Below are 14,654 nucleotides of genomic sequence, written 5' to 3'. Positions count from 1 at the left end.
TCTATCTAAAAACAATGGAAGTTAATGGTTCAAATGTTTTTTTACTAGAATTATTATTTCTCACTTTTAAATTTTTTTTATTTTTTCGTATTGATGATTTCTATGTTAGAGATTACATCTTCTTAAAAATTAAGTCTTAAAATTCATCTTAAAAATAGATTTATTAGAGGCCCGAATCTCTAGCTTTGCCGCATAAAAACCAGGTCCGTCCTTATTCTGATAGAGGTGCGGCCCTATCAAGCCATTTTCCTTCCTTAAATATATAATAATCCACCTCCGGACAGAGAGAGGGAGAGCTGCTTTTCTCAGTATGTTTTAGAGGGACGTTTCAGCCTCTCACTGTGGATTTTGGGGCTAAAATCTCGGCTTATTTTTTTTTATTCTCTGCCATTCACTGTCACCCCAACCCCAAAAACTGCACACAAAAGAAGACCCTCTTCCCCCTTCTCTATGCATCCCAACCTCATCTCTCTTTGGCTCTCTCTCTCCTCTCCATCTCCACCGAACATCTGTTTCTGACTCTGGATTCTGTAATGGCTGTTTCTCTCTCAAGATTTGCCCCAAGATAGGTACCCATCTATTCCCCAAGGAAAACCCATAATGTAAAAACTCATTTCCAGACCTCGGAACCCCAGCTCTGATGGTGGTTTCCTGCAACTAGCGTTTTAGAGCGAGAGAGATGGGTTTGAGGAGTGAGAAACGGAGACACGAAGAAACCCATGTCTCTGCTTTTCCAGATGAGGTGCTGGAAAACGTTCTGGCCTTTGTGAAATCGCACAAGGATAGGAGCTCTGCGTCCCTTGTGTGCAAGCATTGGTATGAGGTAGAGAGATGGAGTAGAAACAGTGTTTTTATTGGGAATTGCTACTCTCTTTCTCCTGAAATCTTAGTCAAGAGGTTCCCCAACATTCGAAGCATAACACTGAAGGGGAAGCCCCGTTTCTATGATTTCAATCTTGTTCCTCCTGATTGGGGTGCGGATGTTCACTCATGGCTTGTTGTATTGGCAAAAGCTTACCCTTTTCTTGAGGAGCTCAGGCTTAAGAGAATGACTGTTGAGGATGAAAGCCTAGAGTTTTTGGGTCAAAGTTTCCCCAATTTCAAGGCTCTCTCTCTAGTGAGTTGTGATGGATTCAGCACTGATGGGCTTGCTGCAATTGCATCTAGTTGCAGGTACTATGATTGTTTTCTGTAAATCCCATAATTTCTTTCTCTTTCGTGTTTGTTTTTAAATTTTTGGGTGATACGTGAATTTTCCATTGTTTGATTGGAGATGTTGAGTGATGGAGGTTTATTTTTTATTTTTAAAAAAGGGAGTGTTTTTATCGTAAAAGGGGACATTTTGGAATATTTTTTTTAATGGGTAATGATTTGTTTTCTTTTTCTGGGTAAGTTTGATACATTAAGTAGATCTTTAAATTAGTGATGGGATTTTATGAATGTGAGGGTAACTGAACTGAAGCTCATTTTTTGTGAAAGTGGGATTGTTTGTGTTTTTTTGGAAAAAGTTATTCCTTTCGAAGTTTTTGTGCTTTTTTTGAATAATTTTCCTTTCTCCATTTTTATATTTTTTGTGCAATCTACTTGTCATTGAGCACGATGGATTTAGGCATTATATGCAATATATTGCTATAAATTTGAGATTGAGATGACACCACATTTATTGTAATTATGAAAATAGAGCTTTCCCAGTCTAGTAATTACCATTTTTGAGGTTGGTCTTCTAGCATTCTTTCCCTTTTTTTTTTCTTCCTCTTTTCCTTAGACAAATGTTGGTGGATAAACTATTATTATCACTATGCTTGTAGTTGATTTGTAAGTAGTAAGAGTCATAAGATTAATTCCCTATTCTATGTGATGGCAAATCAAATTAATTTGGTCAATCAGTTTTTTTTGTTTGTTTGTTATGTGATTGTTCTTTGTTTCAGTGTTAGGAGTGACTGAAATCTGTCTGTCTTTGTTGTTAAATTATTTTCTGGGGAATCTCTTGACTTTTTCATTGATAGTTACGGGATGCTGCTTCTTTTAGCGGTCTATGGTTTGTACAAATATGTTTTTATTTTCCAATCATTTAAGTAGGTGGGCATCCATAATGCATATGCATTTTGATTTTATCTTCCAAATTTTTTTTCTCAATCATTCTTTCCTGGACCCTTCCAACAAGATGATCATGGCTATTTGAGCTTTTCTCTAGATAACTTGTTGGAAGTCAGGAAAAAGCAGTCCTGAATTTTGCCATTCTAAACGAATTTTGTTTTGTTGAAACAAAGGTTTTCTGATATTGTGAAATTGCTTAAAGGGCCTGGAGGCATTATTGCCAAATTGCATGACTTCATACAAGCTTGTGGATCTGTGACAAAACTTTCTTCTAAAGTTAGTATGTGGCTCCTGTTACTTTTTGTTTTCAGTCCATGTAATCCATGTATTCTATTGGTCATTCCGCACAAATTCACAATGATTGAATGTCATATTTGACTTTATCAATTTCAACATAGGCCCCTCACCCTAGCGACTGAAATTTGTGTCAAGGTTTTCTCTTCTGTGTTTCTTTTCTCATTTTTGGCTTTTAGAATCACAAAAAGGAGAAGATAGAAAAACACATCAACTGCTGAGAATGAGATTTGGTAGTTAGAAACCGAAGATAAGAGACTTGTATACATTCAATTTACACAAACTCTTGTAATAGTTAAACAGTGGGTCCGTTTTATTTGCAATGGGAAACCAATTTGTCTATGTTTGTAACTGAGTAACATTGTAAACCTTATGATTCTGTGATTTCAACTTCTCTTTACATGAAAGATAAATTGTTTTACGGTCATGGAAGTTAGGACCCCCTGAATAAGCTTGCTTCTGTGAAGGCTTCAAATGTTTGGAACCTCCACTTTTAGCCATTTTTTAATTATTCAATTGTGCAAATCTTGAGAAAGTTAACATTTCTAAACAGTGGCCGCATTTGGCGTTGTTTCCATTTTTCAGAAATTTGTTGATCTACAGAATTCTATCAGTTATCTCCAAGTATTTTTTTGGTATTATTGATTTTAATCTTCTCCATTTGTTAAGTGACGATTTAGATTTCCAATTGAGTTTGGCTATTGTATGTTCTTTATTTCTCTATGCATTCGACTGGTCAGTTTGTGAGATGCATATTGGCATTTCTAGGCTTGGTGTTGTAAATTGAAGAAAAAAATGGCCTATTGATGAACTTAGCACACAATATAGATAGAATGGTCTTTCTGCTCAGTGTGGATGAATGTTGTTAATTTGTATCTTCTTTCTATTGGAGTAGCGGTGGGGCTTAATTTTATTCTCCATGTGGACCTTAGTGAATTGATTCGCCTGAAGGTTGAAAATCCTCTGAGAAGACCGAGGAGTCCTATGTGTTTAATGTATGTTTATTAAATGTTTCCCTAGTTAAATGTTTTAGTTGTTATTTGCTTTTCATTTTTTGTAGATCTAAGGTGACTGGAAACATGGTGCATGTTTTATTTTGAGAATATGCTATTCTTTGATTTGATTATAGTTGTTGTCCTGACAAATTTTCTTTACTTTTCTTTTTTAGTTCTCATTCCTTATTAACATTTCTTCATGCCATTTTGGAAAATTTCCTTGGAATTAGGCTTAAATGGTATTGGGTTCTTATGCTGCTATTTTTCCTTGTCTGAAAACCATTTGGGAGGGTGGTACAATTCGTTTATCATGTTCTTGTTAATTTTTGGATGCTCTGTTGTTTATGTATATCAACTTCTTTGGTAGTTTTCCCATGTAATATTTTCCTCCTTGATCATTGGCCTTTCAAGGAATGTAACATTAGTTCAGTCATTCAAATTGCATATAGCAGAATTGTTGGGCAAGTTGGAAAGTCATTTCGCCCTTGAAGATGTGAAAAGATTGTTTTGTTTATTTTGGCTAAGAGTGCTGTTACTCAAGTTAATGGCATTATTATCATTTTCAGAGGTGTTTGTATTGTTATCATTTTTTTGCTGGTATAATTTTGTTTTTTTATTTTTTCTGATCTTACCTGGATTTGGATTGCTACTGACTTTGAAGAAGGTTCACTTGGTATACACTGAAATTATTGATTGCATGAACATTTGGTTTCATATTTCATTAGATAAATTTTTTTCTCGCTCTCATGTAAATATTTTACATCAATGTTTAAAAATTATCGATCCTGATCCGAATCGCCCAATTCAGATCGTAAATTGTCCTTGCCATCGGATTGTAATATATCGGTATCCAGCTGAGTCCCTCTAGAACTGGCCGGTTCTCTACTGGTCCTCTGATAGAAAACTGGAAAGTTCTTGAGTGAACTGATGCTTTTCCACTTTTTTTGCAATTCTTTCGATTTGCAAATCTCAATTTTTTAAAAATAAAAAATAGACCTGCCCCAGCCCACCAACCTTTAATGTTGATACGTGGCTTCACTACCCACATGTCTGCTTCCCACGAATCTTTAATGCACGTGACATCACAACCCACATGGCCCAACAAACACCCCACATGTCGCATGGCCATGCCATCTTCCACTCCCAATGGATTTTGGAATGGGGATGTGACTTTTTTAAACACATATTTTCGTCCTTAAAGTTCCGATGTGAGACTATTTTTCTTTGGGCTCTTTGGCCACTTTTACACCATGCTCTTTGATTGAGCGAAAGAGCCTAAAGCAATAACTATGTAAAGTGATGAAAAACTTATGTAAACCATTAGGTCTCTTGGTTGAAATATGATTTTTTCATAATAAGTGAAAAACCTATGTAAACCCACATGTTACATGTTTAAAATATGATTTTTTCCCCCTAAAAAACCCAATAATTAATTGTTCAAAGAATGTTTTGAAAAGAAAATTTTTACTATAAAACTGCTTTTTGTACAATGCCTAGTTTCTTTTTACTCTAAAAGTTTGAGTTAGAGATATCTATTTTATTGCAATGAGCTGTATTTAAATACTATTTTGACCATAAAATTGAACATAATTGATGACAAACACTCAGACATGAAACAAGCTCTCAGTATTTATATATTTTTAGTAAAATAATGAAAAATTGTAATGTAATACCATTCGTTTTTTTGGAAACCTAAAAAACTAGATTTTAAAGCAATTCTATTGACTTTTTGAAATTGTTTTAATGTCGGCCCTTGCCGATCTGGCCGATTCTTCTATCCGGATTGCCGATCCACCAATTTGACACGGTTTTTTGGATGGCCGATCCGGGTCACCGATCTGTTTTTTTTAAACCTTGTTTTACATTAAATTATGCACAAACTGGACCTTTCTTATTTTCTTTTAGATGTTACAAGCTTATGGCACAAATATATTTTTTTCTAGCTTTTTCTTTTTTTAATTTTTTTTGGTTTCCTTAGTTGTTTAGTGGTCAAGAACTATTGGTATCTGTTATTTCAATAATTTCATGACATTATATAATAACCATCAGCTTGTGATTTTCTCTCGGAAATTCATATCTATATTTCAGGAATTTGGAGGAGCTGGATTTACAAGAGAATGGCATCAAAGATTATGGTGGGCATTGGTTAAGCTGCTTCCCTGAGAGTTTTACATCCATGGTGGCTCTCAATTTTGCAAATCTCAACAGCGAGGTCAATTTCGATGCCCTAGAGAGGCTTGTAACAAGATGCAAATCACTCAAGGTCCTTAAGCTCAATAGGAGTGTATCTCTAGAGCAGTTGCAGAGGCTTCTAGTTAGAGCTCCACAGCTCACAGAGCTCGGAACCGGCTCCTTCTCTCAAGACCTGAGCCTCAAGCAATATTCTGAGCTCGAGCAAGCCTTTAGCAATTGCAAGAGCATACACACTTTATCAGGACTATGGGAAGTCACTTCTCTCTATCTACCTACCATATATCCAGTTTGTTCAAACCTTAAGTTCTTGAATCTTAGCTATGCTGGCCTGAGGAGCCCTGAACTTGCAAGGCTTTTAGAGAGCTGTCCTAATCTGCAATGCCTTTGGGTAAGAATTTGGTCCCCTTACCTTTCTTTTCCTAAATATTTCATTTGTTTTTTCTTTCTTTCTATGAAATATCGCTTCTCCATCATATCTCAAACTATATTTGATGATCATACGAGTATGCTATTATGTGATGGTTTATGTTATGCGGTACTAAAAGGCTACATCCTATGTTCATTCATGACTAGATGGTTGGATATTAATTGCAATGGGGCTGAAATTGACAGTCACCAGGTTACAATTGATCTCCGACCTTTTTCCTTTGGGCATGAAGTACCATGTACTGTAATCTATTGGAGTTTGGATTCTGGAGTACTTTCCCTATTTAAAGTTAGTTTCATTAAAGTGATTAAAATATTTCGTATTTGAAGATTACATCTTATTACTCAAAGCTACTTCATTAATGAAGCCAAGGTGCTTACAATGCTTCTTCCTCATTCTTCATGAGATATAAATTTATGTGGGAAAAGAAGTTTCTCTTTGGATGTTAAAGAATATGCTAGAAGTGGTGTCTAAGCCTAGGTGTTAAGGGGATGGGGTGATAGAACATGATGTCTGGAGTTCTACTCCTACCATGGTCTTGAGTTAACATTTGAAAAAAAAAGAGTTCAAGAATATGCTCCATGAGATCCGATAATTCAAATTTTTGGCTGTGTTTTTACTTGTTCATGCATATATTCTATATTAAAATCCTCTACTGGTTTCCTGTGCCTTCTATGATCACTTAAATTTTGCAGTTTGAGTTAACCTGATGACTGGTTGGGCTCTTCTTTTTGTCTCTGATTTAATTCAATTGGACTAGCCAGGTTAAAAAGGCAAAACACCTGTTATGAATGTCTTAGCTTTCCATATGATTGCAGAAAGTTTCTTCACTTCAAATTTGAGTTTTCGGGCAGCAATTTGGTAAATTTCACACCGTTAGAGGTCAAAACTCATAATTTTTTTTTTGAGAGGGTGGGAGGGGGAAGATGGAAAAGTTCAAACTTTTGGCAGTATTTCTTAATTGGCAGAAACTTGGTCTGAAACTTATGCCAAATCTCTAACACTAAAGTGCTTCTAAGTTTGGCTGGCATAGGTTGAAATCGGGGGTGAAATGGTGAACATCAGATTCCTATTTTCTGCTCTTCAATTGTCCACCACTCTGGAAAGATATTAAATTTGAAACTGAATCAAAGTAACCATGGAATCCATGTATCAAATATAATTTCTCAAACATTGTATGAAGCCATTGCTAAATTACTTTTGAGACTTTGTTACCAAATCACTGTGCATTTTCTAAATATTGTATGAAGATACTGCTTAGAGGTGGCACTTGGTGTGAATGTATATAGCCAAGAAAATGCATACTACACTTGACACTTACATTGCCCATGTTGTTATGCACAAAGAGGGTATTAGGATACTGCTGAGCAAGACACTAACCATGAAGATATCACCGGAGAAGAAGCTTTCCATCTAAGTTCATTTCAAAATGTTTTTTATTTTTTAATTAATGTCTTCATCTTCATCTTCTCAAAAGATTTATATTTGATGAGTACGAACTTTCATCACAAAATGTTATTGACGCATATCCATCCTCCAGGTGCTGGACACTGTAGGGGACAAAGGCCTTGAGGCTGTGGCATCGAGCTGCCCAAACCTCAAAGAGCTCCGTGTCTTCCCTGCTGACCCCCACGACTTTGATGCTGGCGGTGTCACTGAGGCTGGTCTCGTCGCCGTGTCCCGCGGCTGCCCCACCATAAATTACATCTTGTACTTTTGCCGGCGCATGACCAATGAGGCTGTCTCCACTGTTGCCATAAATTGTCCGGGCTTCACCCACTTCCGACTTTGTATCCTAAACCCCTATCAACCTGACCATCTAACCCATGAGCCCATGGATGAGGCCTTTGGTTCGGTGGCTCGATATTGTCCTATGCTCCAAAGGCTCTCTATTTCAGGTCTCTTGACTGATAGGGCCTTTGAGCTCATTGGTATGCATGCCAAGAAACTCGAGGCCCTCTCTGTTGCCTTTGCCGGGTCGACAGAGAGCGGGTTGGAGTATGTTTTGCGGGGATGCCTTAAGCTTAGGAAGCTCGAGGTGAGGGATTGCTCGTTTGGTAATGCCTCTTTAATGTCGGGGATTGAAAGGTATGAGTCAATGAGGTCTTTGTGGATGTCGGCATGTAATGTTACAATGAGTGCATGTCGATGTTTGGCACGAGAGAGACCAAGGCTCAATGTGGAGGTTATTAGAGAGGAAGAGGGTGACGGTACAAAGGCAGAGAAGGTGTATGTTTATCGGTCTGTTGCTGGGCCAAGGAAGGATTGCCCACCCTTTGTGCGCACACTTTGAGACTGATGGTGGTGTTGTAGTTGTGGGGTTGCATTTGTATTTGGATCTGTCTTGTAGGGGCTGGCCTAGCTGGGTGGGGTGCTCTTCTTTGTCATGACGATTTTGGGTGATTCCGTGTCTGGTTGCCGTTGATCGTGAGATATTTATTTTGCCTCGCAGGCGTGTCATGAACTATCTGGCCAGCTGTTTGGGTATTTTCTTTGCAGCATTAAGTTTTTTTATTGGTAATGTCTCTCTCTCTCTCTCTCAAAATGGATGGCTGATGATGCATGTCTGGAACTGAACGGTATTATGGTGCTATCTGTTTCAATGAATGGCTGATAGCACATGCATCAAAGTGAAACATTATGGTACATGTAACACTTTCCATGTATCATAGTTTTTACAACCGTTACGACCCAAGATAACAGCATATTGCATTTTACAAACATTACAGTGGGCTTCACGGTCACCACCATCAAATATAAGCTGCTATTTGATGATATTTGCTATAAGCCTGTGACTACAGTGGTTGTTGCTCTGATATTGTTATGGTTTCTAAAGCTTTGCTGCTACACGTGATACGAGCTTTGCGGGTTTTCTTCATGAAAGGATATGCATGCAGACGTTTATAAAAAAAATTTAGCTACGCTATTTGCCTTCTTGTCAATTTAGGAAGGAAAGTTTCTGTTACTTGGGAGTTGGGTCGCAGCATCCACTCTCTGTATTTATGCAGACAGTGGGAAATGAGTCATGTGCTGCTTTTTAGCGCCATCCTTGTTTTAGGCACATCCACCATTTGCCTAAAATGATGGGTAGGCTTTTCAACAGGCAGGACTTGGGCTTGGGCTCGTCTGGGCCTTGCCTGGATAAATATAGCCGGCCTGGCCGAAGTGCTGCTGCTAGGTTTCCCAGCCAAGCCCTTGCCTTGGATTGGTTCCAGCCAAGCTGGACCTCATGGAATTCAACAAAAGAAAAAAAAACCTGTTAAATAACATGAAGTACCTGGCCTGGATCGGCCCTCGGGTTGAGGTTGTCTGACGGTGATCCTGCCCTCTGGCTAACTTGTTTGGGCCCAGTTTTTTCTTCGACCAGGCCTTGACAGCCATAATGATGGGTATGAGTGTTCATCAAGAATCAGGCCTCTCTATTAGGAGGGCCCGATAGTTGATTTGCTTAAGAGCTTCGTTGAGAGCTTTTAACTGTTGGCCCTTGCAATAAATTTTTGTGGTTACCCTCAGGAAGCTATAAAAATTTCATGTTATTCATCGATGTTCAAAATTGAAATATATCTATGCAGCTATATTCTCTGCCTTAGATCCGTACAAAGAGCTTAAAAAAATGGTGCATATATGATGATTCGTTTGAATAATTGAACGCTATCCATACTTCAGATATCTACTCCATTCTCTGTTCAAATTCGGTTGAGGAAATTTTTGCAAGAGCAATTTAAATATCTGGCGTTCAAGAATAAAACCCGAGTTTAAGCATGTGAGTTGCAATTCACTGTATTAATGATTTGCCAATTTAGATGTTTGGATATCGAGGGTATTACTTTTGATAGGACAGAATGACATAACAACATTCATATAGCAGACTTTAAATTGTTGGGGATAATTTTAGGATGATGATGATGATTTTAGTTGTTCGAGGAGTTCTCAAATTCATAACTGTACTTTTTGTTTAAACACGAGATTTTATTGATCATTGCTGCAAATTACGTAAACGAACCAGATAAAACAAAATCCCGTGTCCACATCCTGCTTATCAAATGCATCTTTATTTGGTGGCACTTACTGTTGTATCTGTGATGAGAGAAAAACATACCATTGAGGCAGAGAGGGACCACTGAGAGAATTGTTTTAACTGTAATGGGAGAGAGACATACGACCACAGAGAGAGAAAACCAATTGAGGGGCTAGGAGAGAGAGATGAGGGTAGTGCTAGAATGGAGATCCCTAATGGTCGCCTTTCCCTCCAGAGAACGAAAATTGTGGCATTTGAAGTTCTGAAGAAGTTGGCCAGCTCTAGAGAATTCAGATAGTAACACTCATGAGAGGCGAGGAGCGGTGACATCCGGCCTGAAACGAAAATCTTGGCTGATATGTGGGAAACAAGGAGGGTACTAACCAGTTTTTAGTTTCGTAGAGAAGAAGTGAACCCCACTGCTCTATGTGAGAGAAAGAAGGATTGATTTTTTATTTATTTTTGGGTGAACTCCTTTTTTTCTTATGCTTTTTAAAAGGATAAAGCTTCGAACTCCATGGCATCTATTTGCAACTTAGTTATAGGAATACAAAAATCATCCTTAGGACAAGCGACATTCAAGTCGCAAAAATCAATACAAACTCAAATTTTCTCAGCAATATACTCATTGACCACGTAGGATGAAAAGTTTCATGTATGAAAGTAGATCTTATGAGCTTGTCAACTTTATCGTTTACTTGAGCCCCCAATTTGGGGCGGAGCTATATTGACCGTTTTCAACTTGCTGTCCATGTATGAATTGAAGCCGGTAGGAGCCGAATGCATCACTTAAATGCGGGTCCCGTCAGAGTTTCCACAAAATGCCATAGCAACAATCGCTGATCCGGCACATATTTCTAGCACGGGGGTTGATCAATGTAAGCTGGGTCGGGCTTCTTGTACAACTTAGGCCCCTACGACCCAAGAATTTGAAAGCATCTCGAACTTTGATTGATCATGGCCTGGATGACTTCCTGAGTCACTTTCGGCATTGGGGCGGGAGGCGTTAGCATGCTAGTGGAATATGGACGTGGAGGGATAGGTGCCATAGAGGGATGTGGACTTCAAGCGACTGTTGGGCGGCAGCGGGCGAATTGCCCCCATGGTGTGGATATCCTATCGGCTACCTCGCGTTCTCGAACTCCTTGAGCCTTTCTATGAGCTGATTCAGAGTTTCTGCGAGGTGAACAAGCTAGTTATCGTGGTCATCGCCCTCCTGATTGACCATCATGGCATCGGCACATTCCCTGTGCACTGGTTCACTGGAGACTGTGGGTGGCAGTACTTGGGTTAGGACGAGTTCTCTCAGCAACATGCAGGGGGTGTCGTTAAAACCACCTTCTTCTAGTGGGGGACTGGTTGGGGCTCATCTTCCTCCTGTTCGCTGATTACAAAACATTAGGTCAGCGAGTCGACTTCTTCCTCCATCTCTACTCTCAGAGGGTAGAATGGGTTACGATTCTTAAGGGCATCCCAACCACTTGAGTTCAGCAAATCCTTCTGCCTCAAAGGTAATTGGACTTTGCCTTTCAATTGGGTCTTCAAGCTTCTGCAGATGCCTTGCCAGACATGGGCATGTTTCGCCAAATGGTGTGCAATCCCCTCCTCTCCTCCTTTAGTTTACCGTGAGCTTTGTTTCGGAGATCTAATTGTGGGATTGATTGGTGTGCCTCGAGGGCCACCTCCTGAGGAATTTGTCATATCATGTAAATAAAATAAACTATTTAAATTGGCCAAATCATTATATAATTGAATCAAGCTCGAATGCATTGGCTTAAGAAATTCAATAATATAATATTATCAAATGGTTTAAGAGAAATTAGCACACAAGTATGTATGTAGAAAAGAAATCAACTGGATGTGTGTCGTAATATGTCTGTGCGTTGATGATATATTATATTTAGCCCTATATTTGAAATATTGGAGGAAATGAAAAGGTCCTTAGATCTAACTTTGATTTGAAGGTTATAAAAGAGCTGATCTCATACTAGATATCAAAATAGTAAGAAAGGATGATGCTTTATCTTTAGCTTATTCTCAATACATTGAAAATATGCTCAATAAGTTTGAGGATGGTAATCAAATGACAAGACTCACATCAATAAATCCTCATACACCATTGATGCAATAAATAGCGATGTATTTCTCAAATTGAGTATGCGGAATTAACTAATAGTTTGATTTGCTTATGCAACGAGTTGTATAGGCATGATAATGCATATGCAGTGGACAAACTTAATAGATTTATTAGTCACCTAAATAGAGAGCATTGGAAAGTAATCTCTCAAGTTTTGAGGTATTTGAAATGAACTATTAATTTTCGCATATATTTCAATGGGTAACTTGCGGGTGTCGGAAGGATATAGTGATGCACGTTGGAGCACGGAACTAAAAATATTCAATGTCCACATCGAGATAGGTTTTAACCTTGGGAGTACGGGCTTTGTCACGGGTTCAAAGAAGCAATTGTGTATTTCTCATTCTAGGATGGAATTGGAGTTTATGACATTAGATCCTGCTCGTGAAGAAGCGGAATGGTTGAGAAACTTACTTCGTGATATTCTATTTTGGCCCGAACCAAGTACAACAATCACAAAATAATTGTGCTACAATTTCTGGAGCATGTGATGAGGTTTATAATAGCAAATCTAGACATATTGCACGCATATATGGCTCTATGCAAATGGTGATAAAAGATGGAGTGATAGGTCTAGAATTTGTGAACTCAAAGAAAAGCCGGTCATTCGACAAAAGGCCTCGCAAGGGAAGACATTAGCAAGATGTCAAGTATATTAAGGCTAGAGTCCATAAAGTAACTATCAATAGTGGGAACCCAATCTGGTCTTTTGTTATCTCAAGCATTTTAGATTTAGTGTAGTAATAACTAGCCATTTTTATTGGTAATTGGATAATTGAACATGATTAAATATTTTATAAGCCTCATTCCAAAGAATAGCATACAATGGATAAGTCTGGTGATGACTTGGATGAGAGGAGGTTAAGCGATGCTCTTGATGATGTCTATAAACTAGTATTAATTGAGGTATGGTCCGACAGATACCGCAGGAGCACTCCATCGTAGGATTTCCGATACAACGTTTTCGTTTGAGGGTCGTAATGGAACCTATTTTATATATATCAATATGAGAGTGAGGTTGTTTCATATGAGATTGGACTCGTTCTTGGAGCCTTATGAATTTAGGATATACACTCAAAGCATGTAAGGAGGTGCTAATGTAAAGACACCATAGTTTTTATGTTGTTGGTGTGTTATGCTACTAGTATATTAAATAAGAACTTTAGTTCAAAGATATATGCTGCCATAGATATTGATGTACTTTGTGTGCATAAACTAGGTTAATGCTCAAATTAATATATACCTTCATGGTAGGCAAATGACAATATAGTTTCCAAATATTTTTATATTATTTTGAAATTAGTGGAGGAAAATATTGTATTCTTGCTATGAAAATACTAAACATTGTTACAAAATAATATCTATAGTGTTTTGAGAATTATATATAGTTTTACTTTATCTTACGATAAAAAATGAAGAGAGGAATGTCTTTTTTAGATATGGGCTATCTTCTTCATTTAAGTTCTTAGAAAAAATGAAAGAGAAGGCATATACGAGCACATGTAACGGGCAACGTGGAGGAGCTTAGACTGTGCATATGTATGGATTGTACTCTAGGCTCATTTATCTTTTTACCACCATGGCCGATGCCTGCAATGGTACAAGGGGCAATTTCATAATTTGATTCCCTACTACCATAGATATGATAAATTACATTAATGTCCCCACCCCCAACGTTGGACGATGAGATAAATTACCACTGTGCTTTCCATTAGGTTAGAATGACACCTCTTGAACTGCATTAGAAGATGTATCACGATTAATGTTTGAAAAATCATCGATTCGGATCGAAATCGTTCGATGCGGATCGGATATCGTCCAAAGTGATTCGAATCTAATGATATATCGAGATACGGAAGAATCGGGTTTTTAACATTATTTTAATGCAAAATTTAATTTTTAATATAAATTTTTTAACCCTGCAGCCACCCCCGGATTAGATATCATCCAAAACGATCCAATACAAATTTCTCATTAATCACCGATTCGGATCAAAATCGCCCAATCTGGATTAGATATCATCCAAAGCGATCCAAATCCAATGATATATTAAAATGGTTTTTAATATTATTTTAATAAAAAATTTATTTTTTAATATACATCTCTTTCACATATAGCCACCCCTATCCATATTACTTTTCACTTAAGTTTAAGAGATAGAGTTTTATATAGCTATTTTAGCTTTTAATCATTGGATGTGGGACTATTCGTGCTTGCCTTTCAAGTGTTATGGAAGACTTATTTGGACAACATTATAAGAGTGTGGTTTCCATAAGGTTGCAACCTTAAACAATCCATTTACGGCACACCTCCAAATTTCATTGTGGCTTATAATTTTGATGTAAAAATATTATTAAGATTTTTTCAAAATCTATTTTCTAATTATAAAATTTTAAACTCAAAAAACGATTAAAATCAAGTAGATCTATAAACATATGAAAAGCTTGAAAATGGACGGTTTAGATAATGTGTTGTATGATGCATCATTTTTGG

The 14,654-nt window shown here is 37.6% G+C and overlaps 1 protein-coding gene across 3 annotated transcripts; it reads left to right on the top strand.

Annotated features, from left to right (window-relative positions):
- Positions 1–287: 287 nt before the first annotated feature.
- Positions 288–8,527, top strand: LOC18431650 (protein AUXIN SIGNALING F-BOX 3). Of its 3 annotated transcripts, XM_088858379.1 has the most exons (4): positions 1,436–2,373; positions 3,287–3,386; positions 5,475–5,967; positions 7,547–8,527. In XM_088858379.1, exons 2-4 carry the CDS (start codon positions 3,376–3,378, stop codon positions 8,297–8,299), a joined length of 1,257 nt encoding a protein of 418 aa, XP_088714505.1. In that variant the 5' UTR covers positions 1,436–2,373; positions 3,287–3,375; the 3' UTR covers positions 8,300–8,527. The 3 variants fall into 3 exon arrangements, with proteins under 3 accessions (XP_006841829.1, XP_088714505.1, XP_088714504.1); XM_006841766.4 differs by lacking the exons at positions 1,436–2,373; positions 3,287–3,386 and adding an exon at positions 288–1,173; XM_088858378.1 differs by lacking the exon at positions 1,436–2,373 and having other exon boundaries at positions 2,460–3,386.
- The last annotated feature ends 6,127 nt before the right edge of the window (positions 8,528–14,654 follow it).

Source organism: Amborella trichopoda, chromosome 2 (genome assembly GCF_054954075.1).
Source record: "Amborella trichopoda isolate Santa Cruz 75 chromosome 2, AtrichopodaSantaCruz75HAP2 v2.0, whole genome shotgun sequence".
Lineage (NCBI taxonomy): Eukaryota > Viridiplantae > Streptophyta > Magnoliopsida > Amborellales > Amborellaceae > Amborella > Amborella trichopoda.
This window is presented reverse-complemented; position numbering and strand designations above follow the sequence as displayed.

What these genes read in the sequence shown, in the direction of transcription:
- LOC18431650 (XM_006841766.4), top strand. Translation starts at nt 680, where the DNA reads ATGGGTTTGAGGAGTGAGAAACGGAGACACGAAGAAACCCATGTCTCT. An exon ending in GCAATTGCATCTAGTTGCAG is followed by an intron (nt 1,174 to 5,474) that starts GTACTATGATTG and finishes TCTATATTTCAG; the next exon opens with GAATTTGGAGGAGCTGGATT. An exon ending in CTAATCTGCAATGCCTTTGG is followed by an intron (nt 5,968 to 7,546) that starts GTAAGAATTTGG and finishes TCCATCCTCCAG; the next exon opens with GTGCTGGACACTGTAGGGGA.